General features: G+C 37.3%; 1 protein-coding gene across 1 annotated transcript; it reads left to right on the top strand.

Moving 5' to 3' along the window:
• Nucleotides 1-19,752: 19,752 nt before the first annotated feature.
• On the top strand, nt 19,753-22,387 carry LOC139893165 (actin-depolymerizing factor 1). Its single transcript, XM_071876314.1, has 3 exons — nt 19,753-19,859; nt 20,917-21,182; nt 21,960-22,387. The coding sequence occupies exons 1-3, from the start codon at nt 19,857-19,859 to the stop codon at nt 22,108-22,110; spliced, it is 420 nt and encodes a 139-aa protein (XP_071732415.1). The 5' UTR covers nt 19,753-19,856; the 3' UTR covers nt 22,111-22,387.
• Nucleotides 22,388-23,725: the final 1,338 nt, after the last annotated feature.

The following is a 23,725-nucleotide window of genomic DNA, read 5'->3' as shown; positions in this document are numbered from 1 at the left end:
TAAATATTTGTGTGAACAGTCCCTGTGACTTTACCACCTGTGATTACATCGTTTCAAATAGTTCAAATCCCTAAACAACTAAATATGACCTTCAAAATTGTATTACCCACAAATCAAAGGATGTCCCGATCTTCAATTATTGAAATCAAAATTAAAGGTATTTAATGTATTTTTAAACCACCGTTAGTCGCTGGGACTATTTACGTGAATTTTTTAAACAAGATTGTCCAAGCAAGAAAATGTAGCGACCCGACAAAATCGTCATTGACGGCGCCGCTAACTTAGGTCCCGTTACGTGGTCGTAGTCCTTATATGAGACTCGTTTGACCAAAATTGTGTCGCGTCCTTTTGAAACGTATCATGCTTGCAAAGTTTAGTTTACAAAACCGTTCGACAACAATTTCAAGTTTGCAAAAGTATAAATTATAAATGAGATAACTTGCGACATAATTAGTTTAAAATCACGGTTGCTATAAATAGCGTAAGTATGTAAACGATATGTTTGAATCCAAAGGTGCTATCACTAGCGTATGTATGTATGTATGCTTGACCCCAAGCAAGAAATCAGAGTGTATGCATGTATGCTTAACTCCAAGCAAGTATGAGTGTACGCGGAAGCATGTATCAAATACCCAAGTATGAACCTGAGAAACATATAGAAAACTGTCAACGAAAAACGTTGGTGAAATCATAGGTGTTTTAGTAAACGTTGTATTTGAACCACAAGATTTAGTATAAGATGATTATCAAAATCATTTGCATTCCAAAGTTGTTGTTTGTATCTCGGGCACCCAATTATCAAACTTAACTGTTTTGCACCCTTTGCGTAGTGTTAGAACATACACTAGACCCGAAAATATATTTCATCCGCTAACGGTAGCGAACCGTCCGAATGAGGCTCGTCAAGCCCATGTGATCACATAATATAAGTTCACGTTTATACCCTGCAAGTGTAACTAATGATAACTGAATTGAGGCTTTTTGTTCAAACCCGTACGTGGAATGTTCGTTTTCGTACTTGTGTTCAAAGTGTAAAAGCATGATACGTATATGTTTCTCATCCCATAGTTTAAAGCATAAAAGTTGTTTGAAAGATGGGACTATGATCTCACCTCGAGTGCACGAGTATAAATGTACTTCACAAAGTAAACGTGTGCATGAATGTTGCTTAGCCTTGACCTAAACAAGTAAGTTGTATCAATTAACCGGTTACGACACAAGGTCGAGCGAAATGTGTTCAATTAGTCCTATGGCTCATTACGACTCGATTATATAGCATGTGAATCACGTTGTCAAGTTTCATGCAAGAATCAAGTATAAAATAAGATTAGAACGATTGTATAAGTGTTTTGTTAAGTTTGACTAAAAGTCAAACTTGGTCAAAGTCAACGAAAAAGTCAACGGGGTCGGGTCGGGTCCCGAACTATTTTTCTGAGGTTTTTATTCATATATAAGCATGTTAGAACAAGTTACATGTGAATCGGAGGTGCGTAGCATAGCAAACATTTTTCGAAATTTGACAAAGTAGGTTAGAACCCAAACACGGCTATTGCCGCGCCGCGGCCAGAGGTGTCGCGCCGCGACATTAGGCGTGGCTTGGTACCTGGTCAGTTTCAAAAGTTCAAGTCTTGATCCAAAATTCAATTTAGCACAAAACGCAAACCGTAAACACTTAGAATACGCATCTTATATCATTGGAAAGCTCTTTTGACAAGGAATACAATTAACTACCTTTCACAAGCAAAAACATCAATTACAATAACCGAAAACTCGTCAATTGATCAAGAAAGGTTTATTTTCAAAGTTTCAAGTTCGTAAAACGTATTTTATGATTCGGGAATCCAATTTACACATACGATATGCCGTTTCGAAGGTAATTAAGCATACAATGCATCTAAACACTTGCTAACGACATTAACAAGCATTCAACGCATCAAAAGTTCATTTCAAAGTCTATCAAACCCTAACCAAAATTCACAAAAATCAATAATCATGTGTTTGAAGTTTTCTTAATCAACCTACGCATCAAAACGAAGCTAGTGATACTAGTAACACAATTAAAACATGAACTTTAACAATCAAACAACATTTAATCTTCCAAAATGCAAGATTAAGCAAACCCATTTCAAATGTTCAAACTAGTTACTTAAAACAACAAATCGAGCAAACAAAATATATATTCATGTTACACACGAGCCATAGACACTAACTAACACCATTTCAAGTATAAAAACACGAATTTAGAGAAAATCTAGAGTTTTAGAAATGTTACCCAAACTTGATGAAATTGGTACCAAAATGTAGAGGATGAAGAGAGGATCACGAAAATGTAATTTGTTTTGATGTTTCCTTCTTGATCCGGATTTAGATGATGATTTTATAAAGATGGGTGTTTGAGTTCTAAAATGGAAGAGAGAAAAAGAGGGAGAAGATGAAGTGAGAAATGAATGGATGAGATGGTGGGAGGTGGTGGTGACTAGTTACCAAAATTTGGCCAAGTGCCAAGATTAGTCCCTCAAGTTTCAAAGCGGGTGCGGGAATTAACCAAACGAATATTTTAAAAATGCTCGAGTAAACGAGTGATGTTATAATTAAATGACGGAATTATTATGAACGTTAGTCAACGGAAACTACGAATTTAAATAACGAAAGGTATTATTTAAAAAAAAGACGGTGTTAAAAATAAATTTAACGGAAAAAGGCGGGATGTTACATTACCTACACCTTAAAAGAAATTTCGTCCCGAAATTTAGTTGGAAGTAGTAGTCGTTGTTTCTTCCTCGAGATCTTGTGTTGCCAATTCTACGAATAAGTGAAGGTACTTCCTTGGGCATTTCAACGAACTTTGACAGTCGGGGTTTTTACGTTGGTTTAAAGTTTGGTTTCACGATTTATAGTTTCAATCGGTCCTCCTATGAGGTGGAGTTTATCATTGATAGTAAGTTCATCGAAGAGGATAACAAGTTCTTGTTTCGCAAGACACACCTTTAAGTTTGATACGTAGAATTTAGGATGAACGGAGACTCGAATGAGTTGAAAAATCTAAACGGCTAGTAACGGGTCCAAAACGCCCCAGGATTTTAAAAGGACTAAAAATATCGCGGATTTAGCTATCTACGTTTCCCGAAATGGATTACACCTTTTCAAGGTGCGACTTTAACGTTACGCGGTTACCCACTTGGAATTCGAGAGGTTCACGTCTAACATCGGCATAGTTCTTTTGGCGACTACGATCCGCCTTGAGCCTTTCTTGGAATTGAAAAATTTTCCGGTTGTTTCATGAATGATTTCGGGTCCGGTGGTTCGCTTGTCACCTACTTCGGTTCAACAATTTAAGAAAACGACAATTACGGCTATACGGGTCCTCGAAAAGTGTGACGTTAAGACTTGAATGATAACCATCGTTGTAAGAGAATTTGGTTAAAGGCAAAAACTTTTCTCAAGTAAATTTGAAGTTGATAACACAAATTCGTATTACGGTTTCCAAGGTTTGAATCGTATGTTTGCTCGGTCCGTCGGGTTGTGGTTGATGTGCGGTACTCATGTCTAAACGTGGTCCCGAGACTTTTTGTGAGGCACTCCAAAATCTAGAAGTGAAACGAGGATCTCGATCCGAAACGAGGTACATCTCTTTAAGGTATATTTGAAAGAGTTTGTTAGGACGTGAAAACGTTTGTTGGAACAAGTTTCTGTTTCTCAAGAATTTCGCGCCGCGGAAGATTTATCGGTTTCCGAAAATGTTCGACAGGACTATTCACCCTCGAGGCGAATACTAGTATAGTGTGAAGAGTCACTCTCTCCATTGAGAATTTAAATAAAATATTTCCTTAAACGGAAGTACGAGTGTAAGGCGAGAGAAGTTTTCGCCTCGATGTGAGCATACCAAGCATTTTGTAGTTCGTCTATAAAAACTATAAGAAAACGAGATAGTACACACGTGTAACATATGTTTGAAGTCGAAATAATTTGTCATTCATTCGTGTAGCAACCCCGACAAATCGTCAAATGACGACGTCATCTACGTATGGTCCCATTACATGTGTCGTAGGTCTTTATAACAAAGTTTGACCGAAAATATGTCGCATTCATTTCATAAAAGGATGTTTCAAAGTTTACAAAAGAAGTTCCCATAACGAGTACATAACAATGGTTAAAGTTTGTATGAAACACATGCGACACAATTTAAAGTAGCCAAAATACGCTCCACGTATGCAATATACTCGACATCCAATGCAAGTATCAAAAAGTATGTGCGGAAGCATGCATCACCTAAGTTCAAGGACCTGAGAAAACATAGAGAATCTGTCAACGAAAAACGTTGGTGAAATCATAGTTGTATGCATAAAGTATATTTGTATCACAAGGTTTAGTATAAAACGTTTATCAAGCGTATACATCTCAAAAGATGTGTTTGTATCACGAGCACCCAATTATCAAGCTTAAATGAATCTTACCTCTGCATAATAGTGTTAGAACCTACACTATACATTGAAAGAACGTTTCATTCCTTCGAATGAGGGTTCGTTAAACCCGCATGGCCACACAACATAATTTCTCGCTTACACCCTACAAGTGTAACTAATGATAATTGGACTTGAGGCTTTTCGTTCTAACTCGTATGTATCTTTGCTTTTGTATAGTATTCAAAACGTTAAAGTATGAAAAGTATATGTAAGTATGTATTGTATATGTTTTCTCATCCCACGATTTTTAAAGTATAAAAGTGTTTGAAGAGTGGGCTATGATCTCACCTTTGATTGCAAGAGTGTATTAGTACTTCGACAAGTAAACGTGCAAAGAACAGTGCTAGTCTCGACCTAAACAAATAGGTTGTATCAATAACGATAGTCACGCAGGGTCAAAGATGTTCAATTAGTCCTGTGGCTCGACACGACTCGATTATGTAGCATGTGAAGCAAATTGTCAAGTTTCATGCAAGATACAAGTATAGAATCATGTTAGAAAGATTGCATAATTAATTGGTTAAGTTTGACAAAAAGTCAAACTTGGTCGGGTCAAAGTCAACGAAAAAGTCAACATGTTCGGGTCGGGTCCCGGACTATTTTTCTATGCTAATTATTCATATACAAGTGTATTAAAACAAGTTTCATGTGAATCGGAGGTCAATAGCTAGTCAAACATTTCGCGTGAAATGGGACAATTTGAGCAGATTCTGGCCAGGCCTATTGGCGCGCCGCGCAGGTAAAGGGGCGCGCCGCGCCACCCACTGGGCAGGTCTGTTTCTGCTTTTCCACAAGTATGCACGAGCCAAAACCAATTCTAACACAACACTTGACCCGCAAACACTTATAATGCCTATCATACATCGTTGGAAAGGTATTTTGACGAGGGATGCAACTAAACACATATCATCAATCAAATTTCCACTTACAACAACCAAAAACCACAATTAATGTTCCTCATTCAATGCATACAAGTCATAATTGCCATTTAATGATTTGGTAACCAAATTACATGAACAATATGCCGTTTCGAAGGTAATTAAGCATACAACACAACCTAACACTTACAATTAGCATTTCGTGTCATTTAAAGCATCAAAAGTCCATTTCTAGTTCATGAAACCCTAACTCAAATTCACCAAATTTCATAATCAAGTTTAGAAGGTTTCTTTAACCAAACCATACATCATAACGAAGCTAGTAACACTAGGAATAAGATTAAAACATGAACTCTTAGCATCAAACAACATATGAACACTCAAAATTCAAGATTAAGCATGTGAACTTTCAATATGAACTAGTTACATCAAAATAGCAAGAACAAGCATACAAAACACATAATCATACTAGACTTGAGCCATAGACACTAATTAACAACCTTTTAACTCAAAAATCTCAAGAACACATAATATTAGTGATTTTAGAAAGTTACCCAAATTTGATGAAATTGGTATGGAATCGGAGAGGAGATCACGAGGAGTTCAAATATGTAATTTGTTTTGATCGAATCCTTCTTGAACGAATTTGGATGAGGAATTGCTTTTTGATGAATTTAAAGAATGGTGGAAGTATTAGATGAAAAGGAAAAATTTAATGAAGAAATGAGGTGGAAGAGTTTGACTAGTCAAGTGGCTAGTCACCACTTTGGTGTCTTGGCGAAACAAGTCCCTCAAGTTGCAATCGGGTGCGTTAAATTACCTAAAACAAGATAATTGAAACGCGTATTAACGGAAGATGTTATAAACATATAACGGAGTTTAAAATAGTTAAACGGAAAAGTTGACGGAAAAAGGCGGGATGTTACATTACCTACACCTTAAAAGAAATTTCGTCCCGAAATTTAGGTAGGCGTAGTGGTCGTTGTTTCTTCCTCGGAATCTGACGTTTCCGGAACCGGGAATAGATGAGGGTGTTTCTTTCGCATTTGATCTTCTCTTTCCCAAGTAAACTCGGGTCCCCTTTTGGCGTTCCAACGGACCTTAACAATCGGGATCCGGCTTTGTTTCAATTCCTTCTCGACGTAGTCCACAATTTCAACCGGTTCCTCCACAAAATGGAGTTTGTCATTAATAGTAAGTTCCTCGAGAGGAACGACGATATCGGGCTCGGCAAGACATTTCTTCAAGTTAGATACATGAAAAGTAGGATGGACGGAGCTTAGTTGAGGCGGAAGATCCAAACGATACGCAACGGTTCCAACACGCTCTAAGATTTCGAAAGGACCAACGTACCGTGGATTTAGTTTCCCACGTTTCCCAAAACGGATGACACCTTTCCAAGGTGCGACTTTTAACATGACGCGGTCACCGACTTGAAATTCGAGGTCTTTGCGTCTTTTGTCGGTATAGCATTTTTGACGACTCCGGGCCGTCCGAAGCCTATCTCGGATTTGAAGAATCTTCTCGATGGTTTCGTGAATGAGTTCGGGCCCGGAAATTTGTACGTCACCCACTTCGGCCCAACAAAGAGGAGAGCGACATTTTCGACCATATAACGCTTCAAAAGGTGCGGCCTTAATACTCGCGTGATAACTATTGTTGTAAGAGAATTCGGCGAGAGGTAAGTGATTGTCCCAAGCTTTTACAAAATCAACAACGCAGGCTCGTAACATATCCTCTAAGGTTTGTATTGTACGTTCACTTTGCCCATCGGTTTGGGGATGATATGCGGTGCTCATGTCCAAACGCGTTCCCAACGCTTCTTGTAACGTACGCCAAAATCTAGAAATGAAACGACCATCTCGGTCGGAGATAATCGATAACGGTACTCCGTGTCGGGCTACAATCTCTTTAATGTAAAGTCGTGCAAGTTTCTCCATTTTGTCGGTTTCTTTCATGGCGAGAAAGTGCGCGGATTTGGTGAGATGGTCAACAATGACCCAAATTGTATCATAACAACCCGACGTTTTCGGTAGTTTGGTGATAAAATCCATCGTGATCCTTTCCCACTTCCATTGCGGAATCTCGGGTTGTTGAAGTAACCCGGACGGTCTTTGGTGTTCGGCTTTGACTTTAGCACAAGTCAAACATTTGGCGACGTATCTAGCAACCTCCTTTTTGATGTTCGGCCACCAATATTGTTCTTTAAGGTCATGGTACATCTTATTGGCGCCGGGATGAATCGAGTATCGCGATTTGTGGGCTTCGTCTAGGATGAGGTTTCGTAGATCGCCATATCTAGGCACCCAAATTTTTCCGGCGTAATATCGAAGTCCGGTCTCCTTAACTTCGAATCGGGAGACGAGAATGTTTAAAAGTTCGCGTGCGATGTTGTTGTCCTTAAGAGCTTCATCTTGGGCTACCCGAATTTGGCTATTAAGGTTGGAGTGGATGGTGATATTCAAAGCTCGGACATGAAGAGGCACCGCTCTTTCCTTTCGACTTAAGGCATCGGCCACTACATTTACCTTCCCGGGGTGGTAACGAAGCTCGCAATTATAATCGTTCAAGGTCTCAATCCACCTTCGTTGTCTCATGTTTAGTTGCTTTTGATCGAAGATATGTTGGAGACTTTTGTGATCGGTAAAGATGGTACTTTTGGTACCAAGAAGATGATGTCTCCATAACTTAAGTGCAAAGATGACTGCACCGAGTTCAAGATCATGTGTCGTGTAGTTTCGTTCGTGGACTTTGAGTTGTCGAGAGGCATAAGCAATGACTTTCTTTCGTTGCATTAATACGCATCCATAACCGTTTTTCGAGGCATCACAATATACAACAAAATCATCATTGCCTTCGGGGAGTGACAAGATAGGAGCGGTGGTTAGCTTAGTTTTCAAGATTTGAAAAGCGGTTTCTTGTTCGGATGACCAAATGAACTTTCGGTCCTTGTGAGTTAACGCGGTTAAAGGGCGAGCGATTAAGGAAAAGTCCTTGATGAATTTACGATAGTATCCGGCGAGACCCAAGAATTGACGAATTTGAGTAGGAGTAGTAGGAGCCTCCCATTTACTAATGGCTTCGATTTTTGCGGGATCGACTTTAATGCCTTGATCACTTACAACATGACCGAGGAATTGAACTTCCTTCAACCAAAATTCACACTTGGAGAACTTGGCATAGAGTTGTTCTTTTCTCAAGAGTTCAAGCACGAGTCGGAGATGTTCTCTGTGTTCCTCTTCGCTTTTAGAATAGACCAAAATATCATCGATGAACACGATAACGAATTTGTCGAGGTAAGGTTTGCACACGCGGTTCATGAGATCCTTGAACACCGCCGGTGCGTTAGTGAGACCGAAAGGCATGACAAGGAATTCATAACTACCATAACGAGTCCGGAAAGCGGTTTTGGAGACGTCTTCCCCCTTAACCCTTAGTTGATGATAACCCGAACGGAGATCGATTTTTGAATATACACGAGAACCTTGTAGTTGATCAAAGAGATCATCGATGCGAGGAAGGGGATATCGGTTCTTAACCGTCAATTTGTTTAGTTCACGATAATCAATGCACATTCATAGGGATCCGTCTTTCTTCTTGACGAACAAAATCGGAGCGCCCCATGGTGAATGGCTAGGTTGAATGAAACCACGGTCAAGTAGCTCTTGGATTTGACTTTGCAATTCTTGTAATTCGGATGGAGCGAGTCTATACGGTGCACGCGCTACGGGTGCGGCTCCTGGAATAAGATCGATTTGAAATTCAACCGGTCGATGAGGTGGAAGACCCGGTAATTCGTCGGGAAATACATCGAAAAAGTCACTAACAATTGGCACATCTTCGATGCGCTTTTCGTCGGCCTCGACTTTCTTAACGTGAGCAAGAATCGCGAAACAACCCTTGCGAAGTAGCTTTCGAACTTTAAGGTACGAAACGAGATTGAGTCCGGTGCAATTTTTGTCGCCATAGACAATCAATGGTTCACCCTTCTCGATAGGAATTCGGATTGCGTGAAGATCGCAAAGAATGTGAGATTTATTTTTGACCATCCAATTCATACCGATTATTACATCAAAACTCCCTAGTTCCATGGGTATCAAGTCAATTTCAAATTCATTACCCAAAATGTTTAAAGTACACCCCCGGTAATATGTGTCGGCACTTAAGAGTTTTCCGTCGGCCACTTCGATGGAATAAGTAGTATCTAAGGGGTGTGGTGGAGTGCAAAGAGTAGGAGCCAAAGTCTTAGACACAAAACATTTATCGGCACCCGAATCGAATAAGCAAGTAACATAAGTGTTGTTGAGAAGAAACGTACTCGTGACTAGTTCATTGTCATCCCGGGCTTCCTCGGTGTTGATGTTGAAGGCTCGGCCTCGGTTGTTGGGGTTGGCTTTCTTCTTTGGGCATGCATTTCTATAGTGACCCGGTTGGCCACATTCATAACAAACACCCGGTCTTGGTGCATTGGGTCCCTTTTGAGCAACGGGAGCGGTGTTTCTACATTCATGGGCCGAATGGCCACTCTTGTGACACTTGACGCAATACGGCCTTCCACACTCACCCAAATGATGTTTGTGGCACTTGTTGCAAAACGGTAAAGATCCGGAATAACCCTTCTTGCCGTCGTTGTTGTAAGGCTTCTTGGTGGAGGTGTTGTTGTAGTTGGTTGATGGAGTGGCTTCCCATTTCCTTTTGTTGCCACCCGACTTGTCCTCGGCCTTAGGAGCCGGCACTACGATTTCGTCAACCGTTTCGATTAATTGGCAGGCCATGTTCATAGCGGCTTGATGAGTAGCGGGTTTGGATGACATCACCCCTTGTTTGATGCTTTTTGGAAGACCGAGCATGTAGAGCTCAATCCTTTGAGATTCGGGGTTAACAAGATTAGGACACATCAAGGATAGTTCGGCGAAGCGTTGATTATAAGCTTTAAGATCGTTTCCGACCGCTTTCAAAGCTCTTAGTTCTTCCTCAAGCTTTCGGGTTTCTTCGCGCAAAAAATGTTCAACAATCATCTTTTCCCTTAGATCGGCCCAAGAGAGGGCATGAGCTTCATCGGTACCCACCGATTGAACATAGGTGTTCCACCATGTTAGAGCAATTCCGGAGAAAGTGTGGGTGGAGTATTTGACCTTGTATTGATCCCGACAACCGCTTATGCTAAAGACGGCCTTGGTTTGTTCAAACCAACGAGTAAGCACAACCGGTCCCCCGGTTCCATCATAAGTGTGGGGTTTGCACCCCATGAAAGCTTTGTAGGAGCACCCTTCGCTAGAGTTACCGGCTCCTTGGTTATTGTTGTTGTGGTTGTTGTTATTGTTGTTGTTAGACGAGTGACCGGCCATGGCCGCATCCACGGCGGTGGCTATCATGCGTTGTAAGGCTTGTTCGGGTGTTTCACGGCGTGGCGCACGACGAGGAGGCATTGTTCCTTCAAAACAAAAGAATACCGTTGGTTAGTATCCTAACTAATACTAACTGTGATATGGAATAAAGATAAAGAGAAAATTATCCTTGACTCGCCTTAAATTCTTTATGTCATGATGTCGGTATGTTCATATGAGTCACCGTAATATAATCCCAGAAATTATATTACCCTAACTCATATGTGCATTCGACATTACCACATATAGTCAAGGTGGCGTGTCAATTAAATTATACAACGCAAGAGTAAGATAGAATAAGAGTAGATATGAGTAAGAAGGTTCGAGTATAAATGCACAAATAGTCAAGTAATCCCTATGTCAAGTCTATATGCCGGTTGTAGTCTAGACTCACCAATGTACCCTATGACTCGGGGTTGACACCAATGAACTCTAAATCCCTACAACCAAAGCTCTGATACCACTTGTAGCAACCCCGACAAATCGTCAAATGATGGCGTCATCTATGTATGGTCCCATTACATGTGTCGTAGGTCTTTATAACAAAGTTTGACCGAAAATATGTCGCATTCATTTCATAAAAGGATGTTTCAAAGTTTACAAAAGAAGTTCCCATAACGAGTACATAACAATGGTTAAAGTTTGTATGAAACACATGCGACACAATTTAAAGTAGCCAAAATACGCTCCACGTATGCAATATACTCGACATCCAATGCAAGTATCAAAAAGTATGTACGGAAGCATGCATCACCTAAGTTCAAGGACCTGAGAAAACATAGAGAATCTGTCAACGAAAAACGTTGGTGAAATCATAGTTGTATGCATAAAGTATATTTGTATCACAAGGTTTAGTATAAAACGTTTATCAAGCGTATACATCTCAAAAGATGTGTTTGTATCACGAGCACCCAATTATCAAGCTTAACTGAATCTTACCTCTGCATAATAGTGTTAGAACCTACACTATACATTGAAAGAACGTTTCATTCCTTCGAATGAGGGTTCGTTAAACCCGCATGGCCACACAACATAATTTCTCGCTTACACCCTACAAGTGTAACTAATGATAATTGGACTTGAGGCTTTTCGTTCTAACTCGTATGTATCTTTGCTTTTGTATAGTATTCAAAACGTTAAAGTATGAAAAGTATATGTAAGTATGTATTGTATATGTTTTCTCATCCCACGATTTTTAAAGTATAAAAGTGTTTGAAGAGTGGGCTATGATCTCACCTTTGATTGCAAGAGTGTATTAGTACTTCGACAAGTAAACGTGCAAAGAACAGTGCTAGTCTCGACCTAAACAAATAGGTTGTATCAATAACGATAGTCACGCAGGGTCAAAGATGTTCAATTAGTCCTGTGGCTCGACACGACTCGATTATGTAGCATGTGAAGCAAATTGTCAAGTTTCATGCAAGATACAAGTATAGAATCATGTTAGAAAGATTGCATAATTAATTGGTTAAGTTTGACAAAAAGTCAAACTTGGTCGGGTCAAAGTCAACGAAAAAGTCAACATGTTCGGGTCGGGTCCCGGACTATTTTTCTATGCTAATTATTCATATACAAGTGTATTAAAACAAGTTTCATGTGAATCGGAGGTCAATAGCTAGTCAAACATTTCGCGTGAAATGGGACAATTTGAGCAGATTCTGGCCAGGCCTATTGGCGCGCCGCGCAGGTATAGGGGCGCGCCGCGCCACCCACTGGGCAGGTCTGTTTCTGCTTTTCCACAAGTATGCACGAGCCAAAACCAATTCTAACACAACACTTGACCCGCAAACACTTATAATGCCTATCATACATCGTTGGAAAGGTATTTTGACGAGGGATGCAACTAAACACATATCATCAATCAAATTTCCACTTACAACAACCAAAAACCACAATTAATGTTCCTCATTCAATGCATACAAGTCATAATTGCCATTTAATGATTTGGTAACCAAATTACATGAACAATATGCCGTTTCGAAGGTAATTAAGCATACAACACAACCTAACACTTACAATTAGCATTTCGTGTCATTTAAAGCATCAAAAGTCCATTTCTAGTTCATGAAACCCTAACTCAAATTCACCAAATTTCATAATCAAGTTTAGAAGGTTTCTTTAACCAAACCATACATCATAACGAAGCTAGTAACACTAGGAATAAGATTAAAACATGAACTCTTAGCATCAAACAACATATGAACACTCAAAATTCAAGATTAAGCATGTGAACTTTCAATATGAACTAGTTACATCAAAATAGCAAGAACAAGCATACAAAACACATAATCATACTAGACTTGAGCCATAGACACTAATTAACAACCTTTTAACTCAAAAATCTCAAGAACACATAATATTAGTGATTTTAGAAAGTTACCCAAATTTGATGAAATTGGTATGGAATCGGAGAGGAGATCACGAGGAGTTCAAATATGTAATTTGTTTTGATCGAATCCTTCTTGAACGAATTTGGATGAGGAATTGCTTTTTGATGAATTTAAAGAATGGTGGAAGTATTAGATGAAAAGGAAAAATTTAATGAAGAAATGAGGTGGAAGAGTTTGACTAGTCAAGTGGCTAGTCACCACTTTGGTGTCTTGGCGAAACAAGTCCCTCAAGTTGCAATCGGGTGCGTTAAATTACCTAAAACAAGATAATTGAAACGCGTATTAACGGAAGATGTTATAAACATATAACGGAGTTTAAAATAGTTAAACGGAAAAGTTGACGGAAAAAGGCGGGATGTTACAATTCGGAAGCATCAATATGGTTCGACAATAATCGAAGATGTGTCCCGGGTATGGTTGTTATTAGTATTCTCGGAGTTTTCGGATGTTCAAACAAGAAAAATAAAGTCATGTACATGGCACATGGTGGTGATTAGGTTGATCGAGTCCAATCACCATCACGTGTCACTAGAACTTTGGTGTGAATTACCGTAATATAACCACGTTGATCGAGTGTCGTTATATTACGCTAACTCATACCTCCATTCCCACATCACTCCATAGATTCGAGTTCGTGTAACCGTGAAGATCTAAAATGAACAAAGTGCAACGGCATCTCTAACGTGACTCGTATTGAATCGAAAGAATTTGTGCAACTCTAAAGAAGCGTTCCCCGAGGGAAGTGTATAAATGATTGTTCACGTCAATGCGGTTCAAGTCAAACAATAATGTCTTTAGGCGCGAAAAGAGCAACGAATCATGATAACGAGTAGTACGCAATCGTAGTGATAAGTAGTGACGACGATACTCACCTAGAGTAGTGATTGCAGTAACAAGAAGTGGTAGATAGTAAGGTACACCGGTGTGACACCGATAGTAAGTTGAAACGGTGGCGAATAACAATCTGGGAGACAGAGTTCCCGAACAAGTGTGACTAATGAAGTCGTCGTCATCCTTACGGGTATGAATCTTGAATTTACGCGTGTTACCAGAAAGTTGCAGAATACGAGTTCGTATGATGAAAACTTGGTACCATTAAGAAGTTTGCCTAAGAATGATTCAAGTATAATGCACAAGTAGTCAAGTAAGTGCTATCTATAGCAAATGTATGTCAGAATGCAATGGCTAACTATCCGGTTGTAGTCTAGATTCACTAATGCGTCCTAACGACTCTGTCAGACACACTAATGCACATCCTAGATCCCTACAACTAACGCTCTGATACCATCTGTAGCGACCCGACAAAATCGTCATTGACGGCGCCGCTAACTTAGGTCCCGTTACGTGGTCGTAGTCCCTATATGAGACTCGTTTGACCAAAATTGTGTCGCGTCCTTTTGAAATGTATCATGCTTGCAAAGTTTAGTTTACAAAACCGTTCGACAACAATTTCAAGTTTGCAAAAGTATAAATTATAAATGAGATAACTTGCGACATAATTAGTTTAAAATCACGGTTGCTATAAATAGCGTAAGTATGTAAACGATATGTTTGAATCCAAAGGTGCTATCACTAGCGTATGTATGTATGTATGCTTGACCCCAAGCAAGAAATCAGAGTGTATGCATGTATGCTTAACTCCAAGCAAGTATGAGTGTACGCGGAAGCATGTATCAAATACCCAAGTATGAACCTGAGAAACATATAGAAAACTGTCAACGAAAAACGTTGGTGAAATCATAGGTGTTTTAGTAAACGTTGTATTTGAACCACAAGATTTAGTATAAGATGATTATCAAAATCATTTGCATTCCAAAGTTGTTGTTTGTATCCCGGGCACCCAATTATCAAACTTAACTGTTTTGCACCCTTTGCGTAGTGTTAGAACATACACTAGACCCGAAAATATATTTCATCCACTAACGGTAGCGAACCATCCGAATGAGGCTCGTCAAGCCCATGTGATCACATAATATAAGTTCACGTTTACACCCTGCAAGTGTAACTAATGATAACTGAATTGAGACTTTTTGTTCAAACCCGTACGTGGAATGTTCGTTTTCGTACTTGTGTTCAAAGTGTAAAAGCATGATACGTATATGTTTCTCATCCCATAGTTTAAAGCATAAAAGTTGTTTGAAAGATGGGACTATGATCTCACCTCGAGTGCACGAGTATAAATGTACTTCACAAAGTAAACGTGTGCATGAATGTTGCTTAGCCTTGACCTAAACAAGTAAGTTGTATCAATTAACCGGTTACGACACAAGGTCGAGCGAAATGTGTTCAATTAGTCCTATGGCTCATTACGACTCGATTATATAGCATGTGAATCACGTTGTCAAGTTTCATGCAAGAATCAAGTATAAAATAAGATTAGAACGATTGTATAAGTGTTTTGTTAAGTTTGACTAAAAGTCAAACTTGGTCAAAGTCAACGAAAAAGTCAACGGGGTCGGGTCGGGTCCCGAACTATTTTTCTGAGGTTTTTATTCATATATAAGCATGTTAGAACAAGTTACATGTGAATCGGAGGTGCGTAGCATAGCAAACATTTTTCGAAATTTGACAAAGTAGGTTAGAACCCAAACACGGCTATTGCCGCGCCGCGGCCAGAGGTGTCGCACCGCGACATTAGGCGTGGCCTGGTACCTGGTCAGTTTCAAAAGTTCAAGTCTTGATCCAAAATTCAATTTAGCACAAAACGCAAACCGTAAACACTTAGAATACGCATCTTATATCATTGGAAAGCTCTTTTGACAAGGAATACAATTAACTACCTTTCACAAGCAAAAACATCAATTACAATAACCGAAAACTCGTCAATTGATCAAGAAAGGTTTATTTTCAAAGTTTCAAGTTCGTAAAACGTATTTTATGATTCGGGAATCCAATTTACACATACGATATGCCATTTCGAAGGTAATTAAGCATACAATGCATCTAAACACTTGCTAACAACATTAACAAGCATTCAACGCATCAAAAGTTCATTTCAAAGTCTATCAAACCCTAACCAAAATTCACAAAAATCAATAATCATGTGTTTGAAGTTTTCTTAATCAACCTACGCATCAAAACGAAGCTAGTGATACTAGTAACACAATTAAAACATGAACTTTAAGAATCAAACAACATTTAATCTTCCAAAATGCAAGATTAAGCAAACCCATTTCAAATGTTCAAACTAGTTACTTAAAACAACAAATCGAGCAAACAAAATATATATTCATGTTACACACGAGCCATAGACACTAACTAACACCATTTCAAGTATAAAAACACGAATTTAGAGAAAATCTAGAGTTTTAGAAATGTTACCCAAACTTGATGAAATTGGTACCAAAATGTAGAGGATGAAGAGAGGATCACGAAAATGTAATTTGTTTTGATGTTTCCTTCTTGATCCGGATTTAGATGATGATTTTATAAAGATGGGTGTTTGAGTTCTAAAATGGAAGAGAGAAAAAGAGGGAGAAGATGAAGTGAGAAATGAATGGATGAGATGGTGGGAGGTGGTGGTGACTAGTTACCAAAATTTGGCCAAGTGCCAAGATTAGTCCCTCAAGTTTCAAAGCGGGTGCTGGAATTAACCAAACGAATATTTTAAAAACGCTCGAGTAAACGAGTGATGTTATAATTAAATGACGGAATTATTATGAACGTTAGTCAACGGAAACTACGAATTTAAATAACGAAAGGTATTATTTAAAAAAAAGACGGTGTTAAAAATAAATTTAACGGAAAAAGGCGGGATGTTATAGAAAAATCGATTAGTAACCTTTTCAGTAACAACTTCCCCTGTTTTCTCAAACCCCAACGCCATATCCGCATCCCGTGACCCAAACCCATCTATCTATAGTTAATATTAAATCTCTATCCTTGTGATGTCATAAATAAGCAATTATCCTTTATAAAAATAAATCAAAAGAAAAAGAAAAAAATTGAAGACATGTGGATGATGTCATAAACACTAATTAAAATAAATTAATTAAAAAAGAATAATTATTTATCTTCTACTTTATTAATAAATTAGTTGTTCTTTTTCATAATAACAACTAAATAATTATTCCGTATTATTTTTAACGAATGTTATTATCTTCTGCATCATATTTTTTTTCTTTTCTTTTCTTCAATCATAACAACTAAATAATTTGTGTGACTAAAATACCAAGTCAGGTTGTGACTGATATTGTGTAATATATTTGTGTGGGAATGAGAAATCTCTTATAACATACTTAAAATAAAATTTCTTAAACACAACAAAATATCATTCATTAGTCAACTTTTTAAACACAAAATATTGGAATACTTTTTAAAATATGGTAAAAAATCCACATGACCATATGTACAAACTTTAAAAAAATTATACAATCTTTTACAAAAGACCCCATTAACACATGTATAAACTTTGAAACATATTATATCACCTAATAATTGTAATTTTAAATTTTTTTAATAAAAAGAAAGAAACATTTGTTATTACTAATAATTATAATTAAAAATATAAATACTCAATTTTAAAGCAAAAATTATTATTATTATTATTTAACTATGGGTTTTTTCCGGATTAATTACGTTACATATGTATACAAAATACACGTCTCAATAAAATGCCGTAATGTAGACTTTTATGACAAGGAAAATATCAATTATGATGAAAATTGAAAGAAGGTCGTGGGAGAATAAATGTAGTTCATTTATTATGACCAAGTTAAGTATATCAATATGTTTGTAAAAATGATGACAAGTTTCTTAATCGGAATATGTGGTTTCACGGGTCATTAAACTAAATGACTTTAACATTTACGTTCACTTAATACATAAAACATATCATTAAACTATTTCATTAAAACAAACTCGTGATTTCACGGGTCATTTCACTAGTTATCATCTATAACTCTTTGATTAATTGACTCATATGTTTTGCGCCAACCGATGATAGCCATCACAAGGACATGACGAGTAGGACGTAGTCACTAGTTAAAAGCTCAAAAAAAGTACACTATCCAGTAGTATCACTAGTTAAAAGCCCCCAAAAAATTCCACTACATCGCGTATTTCACTAGTAACCCTAGCTACCACTGGGTATATACTAGATCTGCCCTTGACGACAAGCAATTTACATATTGTCTGTGATATATTTTGAGACCATCGACAGTGGTTGGTGATCAATCCTAGATTAGAGTTTTAATCTAATCAAGGATTGAGTGCAATGAGGGGTGGAATATGGTGTTGATAATGTTTATTGGACCTTATGATCGTCTTTCACTGACATCGAGTGATCAATCACCATGTTCCGATCTTGATGGAATTACCTTAGCTAAAATTATGACAACTCCTCGGGCAAAGTCACGAGTGAATCACAAAGGCTAGAGCAATCTCCAAGAATCAACAACCTAAAATGAGAGGCCAGGCTCCCTATTTATAGGTTTGGAATCTTCGTGGAAACCATGTTTGCGCATTCTTTATTAGTCCGCAGTAGTTATGCGGGACACTTTCGCAGTCTTAAGTTTATATGGGCCTCCGCAAAATAATTACGCGAAATACGCGGTTGTTGTTTATTCGCGCAACTTTGATTGCACTTGCTTTTATTTTGCCTTTTGCACTTAAAATATGCATATACATGCCTATGTATATGATCAGTTGTGACATGTTCGCATGATTTAATTACAATTAACATGAAGCCACTATAGTGTATCATGGCATCATGCTGATTGTTGAGGGTCAGATCTGTAGTATAATTGTCATTTGAATGTGGAAAAAGTTGACAGTTGAGCCGCTACAATGTATCAACGGTATCAAGTAGCCTCATTAACCTTGAGGTTATGAATTCGAGTCCCGTCGTGGGCAAAAAATATACCATGTGTGCGACTTGCTCAATGGAATATTAAGGTTGCATAACCTCTTGTGTTCGAACTTCATGAGGGTTTTTCCAGTTGGTCGCGTTACCTCTTGGGTGCGCCGGTCCCATGGTTTCCTCTCCACCAGTGGCGATTCCAGGATGCAAATCCAATGGGGTCCTGAAATTTTTTTCAATACTAATTATATTTTAATGATATTTTAGTGATTGTTTACTTTAAAAAAAATTATAAGTTCGGAAAATATATTGGGTCCAAGTAGTTAAATATAGTGATGTCCAATACATTTTAAAGGAAAAACTATAAATTCGGAAAAAATATGGGGTCACCTAGTTAAATTTAGTGATGTCCTATACAATTTATAGTGTATTTTCTACTGATAATTTTTAAACTAGCGGTGTCTCTTAACCTCACGGGACACTATGTAGACTCGCCCATGCTCTCCACACGTGCCACAAAAATGATCGGGGGTAAGTGGCACCAGTTATGATGGGCCCGTCAGTGAATCCCTAACCGCTGTTAAAAAAAAAAAAAAAAAAAATTGAAATACTTATTTACTTGTTCATGTCTTGCTATTGTTGGCGTTTTCTTGTTAACGAGTATGTGAAATTTGGGCCGTGTTTATGCAGATGCAATCATGCAAGGGGGATACGTTTGGGGTTGAATTTTAAAATTAAAATAAGGGTAAATTAGTCATATTATGTTAAATGGTACTCGGTATGTATGGAATAAAAGATGGGGTGTCCCAGCTATAAAACCTCAAATCCATTCTCAAAATCCAGAGGTAGAGGTTGAACAAACAGAATTCACACATATTAGTATTCACAAATCGAAGCTAGCCCTAGATTTGCTCAAAATCCAATTCTTCAATTAAATTATGGTAATCTCATCTTATTTACATGTTTCCTGTATTAAATCTGTTTAATTCACATCACTTACATAATTCGCTTCATTTTACTACGGAGTAGTACTAAATTTGAGAATTTTAGTGCGATCTGTCTGATTATAGCTACTTATACGCTTGTTAAGGTCTTTGATAGACTGATTGTGTTGTTTTTTTGCCGATTTGATCTCTGTATGCGGTGGTTTAGTTTTGATGATAAATGTGTGATCTGCTTATATGTGCTGCTGATATCTTGGAATCGTGATTTTCTGACTTTGAAATTGTTAAATCAAGCGGTCTGTAATGGCTGAAATGTGATTATACTTATCGTTTATAATCCCAAGTGCTGTATTGGAAATTTGTGATTAATGTTAGTGATGTCGATGATTACATTTAAACGGAATTTCTTAAAAACAGTACTGAAATATGAATGAATCTAGGTATTCTTTGATGTTGCAAAGTTATTAGTAGAATGTTTGACTTCTATAGATGCATTTGTGAAGGGTCATTAGTAACTATCGATTAAACTCATGCAGCGTTAGTAATGATTAATTGAATTTGAAGCAGTTGATTGCTTGGTATGTACTAATTAATTAGTTTCCCAAGAGATAATTGGTGCCCTAGTGGGTGAAATAGGCTTGTCTTTAGGTTGAAGATGCTTATCAGTTGGTAGTTGTGGGTTGGTGAGAGTTGAGCTTGAGACTACCCATATGTCAACTTTAGGTTGATTTTTGGTGTGTTTTTCAAAAAAAAAAAAAAGGTTGATTTTCGGTGTAAACTGGGCCGGTTCAAACATGTTCATTGATATGAAGGTCGCCTTTATAGAAATTGATTGACTTTTATCTGATAACTCGTTGGCAACTTGAATTTGAGTTACCAGTAGTAATTGTCCCAATTTTGCTTTCTAGAACCTGTTATGATAAAAAAGCAATTACCATCTAATCGTAATTTGTATTTGGAAGATTTACATTGCTTCAAAGATCATCAACTAAACTAAGCTTGATTTTGCATTTTTTATTTTTTTTTGTTGGAATAAATGAAATATATATTGTAGGCCAATGCAGCATCAGGGTTTGCTGTGCATGATGAGTGCAAGTTAAAGTTTCTTGACTTAAAAGCAAAGAGAACCTTTCGCTTCATCATATACAAAATTGAGGAGAAAGAAAAACAAGTTATTGTTGAAAAGCTGGGAGAACCAGCTGAAAGTTATGAAGATTTTACAGCTTGTCTTCCTGCTAATGAATGCCGTTATGCTGTTTACGATTTTGATTTTGTGACAGAAGAAAATTGCCAAAAGAGCAGGATATTCTTCATTGCTTGGTACATATCTATTCACCACTTCTCAATAATTAGATATCATGGTATTAAATTATTTTTTAGTAGTCATGATTAAGGCATTAATTATACAAAAAGTAATAAATATATTAAAATAAAATAGAAGTATTATGGAAAAAATGATAGTGGGTCAACTAGATGATAGGTTGAAAGAGACACGAGACAAGGTCGAGACGAACGTTGACCAACATTGACTTTTAAATACAAATATATTAAATATAAATATTTCAAACATAAATATTTTTATAATAAATGATCTACAAATAAGATGATGCAGTGTTAGTTTAAATAATATATCTATAAGTTTTTTCTAAGGTTTCTATAATCATAGTGTATTTATTAATTTATCTTTAAGGGATACTACGTAAGTCGATGTTTTTCTCAGCTAAGTTTCAAATGAGCTTGTGTTTTTCGTTTACACTAGAACAAGGCCAGACAAAAAGTCTACTTTTGACCGACGTTCACAGACTTTGACCCGACTTTCTCCGAATTTGACCTAACTTTTTAGCATTGACCGACTAATTAGACGCTTTTGGGCGAAACGGGACAGGCTAGTCACCAAACCGCCGCAACCACCTTTTGCAACCATGACCAGACCTGACTCATCTGGTCAGTAGACCCGTACTACTGTAATAAAAAAACGATCTAATATCAAACCGAACCTGTTTTGATTTGTTATCCAAATGACCTGTACAGTCTTGCACCTCCAAGTGTTAAAAGTTTTGTGTTTTGCTCTGATCTTAATGTTAATCTGTTTGAAAGGTCACCCGATACTGCAAGAGTCAGGACCAAAATGATTTATGCAAGCTCAAAGGACAGGTTCAAGAGAGAGCTTGACGGTATTCAGGTAGAGTTGCAAGCAACTGATCCTACTGAGGTGGGCCTTGACATTATTAAAAGCCGAGCTAACTGATTCACGCTGTGCTACAAACGGAGAGCCCGTTTATGGTTAATATTTAATGGTTGTGGAATACAGGATGAACATTTAGGTATGATATTGTTTGTCTTTCCTGCTAAGTTGATTCTTCAAGCATTCGATGAATTCTAGTATAAGTTGTGATGTTTTTCGTGTGATCCTTAAAAAAAGAAACACAAATTGGTACTGTATTTTGATTTCACTTTTACTTGTTACATTTTTTGCCATGCATACAAAAGAAAAACATTTGAATTTAAAATATATCCTTGATGTATATTGATGTTTTGTTTATGTACATAAATTGATCTGATATCCCCATAACCTAATTTTAGCTGCATGTGGCCAAGTGTAGATCAAAATTTACAATTTTAAACCTAAGGGCCTTTGGCCTAGCGGTATCGAGGAGCCCTCTGACCTTGAGGTCATGGGTTCGGTCTTGTTTAGGACATTATTCATGTAAATTTATGTAGGGTACTTGAGTGTGCCGTCCTAAAAAAATTACAATTTTTAAGATTCATTGGAGGCAGTCTTGATAGCAATTGGTGACCAACTATAGTTAATCTGTTGCGATCTGAAGAAATCGTCTTGAAATTCGACTATAAGAAAATTACTTGATCTAGTCTATTGAAATCAATTACGGCCATTGTCAATGCACAAGACCCAAAAGCTATACTGAACATTACAACTACTAAAACATCTTGTGAGAGCCACCATTGTTACTTCGATTGTTGAATGCTGCATCTTCAACTGTCATCCTCTAAACTGGCTTTAAAACGCTAACATCACAAAAACATACTATTGTCGTAAGATTAAAGTTGGCAGAAATCAAGACTAGAGCTTGATTTAGACCCTCAATTACAAGCAAGGTTACAAAACTCGCTACTCGGTAAGTATTCGGTCGGGACTTTGGAAGGAGTAATCGGCAACTCAAAGATTAATCGGGAATTAGTTGAATTGGACTTTTTATACATTAAATAACAGATTTCAATTATTATATGTGAAAATATCGAAGAAAACTATAAACACAAACTTTAATATACAGTAATTGTTCAGAAACATAAATCTGAAAGAGGTATATAATAATTCATTATTAAAAAACTCTAAAATTTTAATTTTAATTTTAATTCATATTAAAAAGTTAACTAAATTTGACTTTGACCAATTTTGACCTACTATATCTGACTTTGACTAACAAATCTGATTTTGACCTATTAACCGACGTTTACCGATTACTTAAACGGATTTTGAAAAGTCGAATCAACCTGTTTTTAAAAAATTAATAACCGCGATTTAATTGGGAGTACTCGAGGAGTTTTACAACACTGATTACAGGTCAATTACATGTATGTATGGACTATCAATCAACATCTCTTTACAATAATAACTTACACATAAGAGCTCTTAAATAGTTAATTACCATGCTTTGAAACATGTATCTCTAAACCCTATAAAAACGAAGGTTTAAGCTATAAATATGTCATATGCTTTCTATTTTGTTCCATCGTAGACTATATAACCCAAAAATTCCATTGTAGCAAACGAAGTTTCAAAAACTGTATTCATGTCCACAAATCGTGACCGGCTACCGGTACAACCGGTAAAAAGAATTACA

Source organism: Rutidosis leptorrhynchoides, chromosome 2, assembly GCF_046630445.1.
Source record: "Rutidosis leptorrhynchoides isolate AG116_Rl617_1_P2 chromosome 2, CSIRO_AGI_Rlap_v1, whole genome shotgun sequence".
Taxonomy (NCBI): domain Eukaryota; kingdom Viridiplantae; phylum Streptophyta; class Magnoliopsida; order Asterales; family Asteraceae; genus Rutidosis; species Rutidosis leptorrhynchoides.
The sequence above is the reverse complement of the archived record's forward strand: the minus strand, read 5'-3'. Positions and strand labels throughout refer to the sequence as shown.

Excerpts from the sequence above, each read along its gene's own strand:
- LOC139893165 (XM_071876314.1), top strand. Across the intron at positions 21,183-21,959 it reads AGGATATTCTTCATTGCTTG|GTCACCCGATACTGCAAGAG; the intron begins GTACATATCTAT and ends TCTGTTTGAAAG.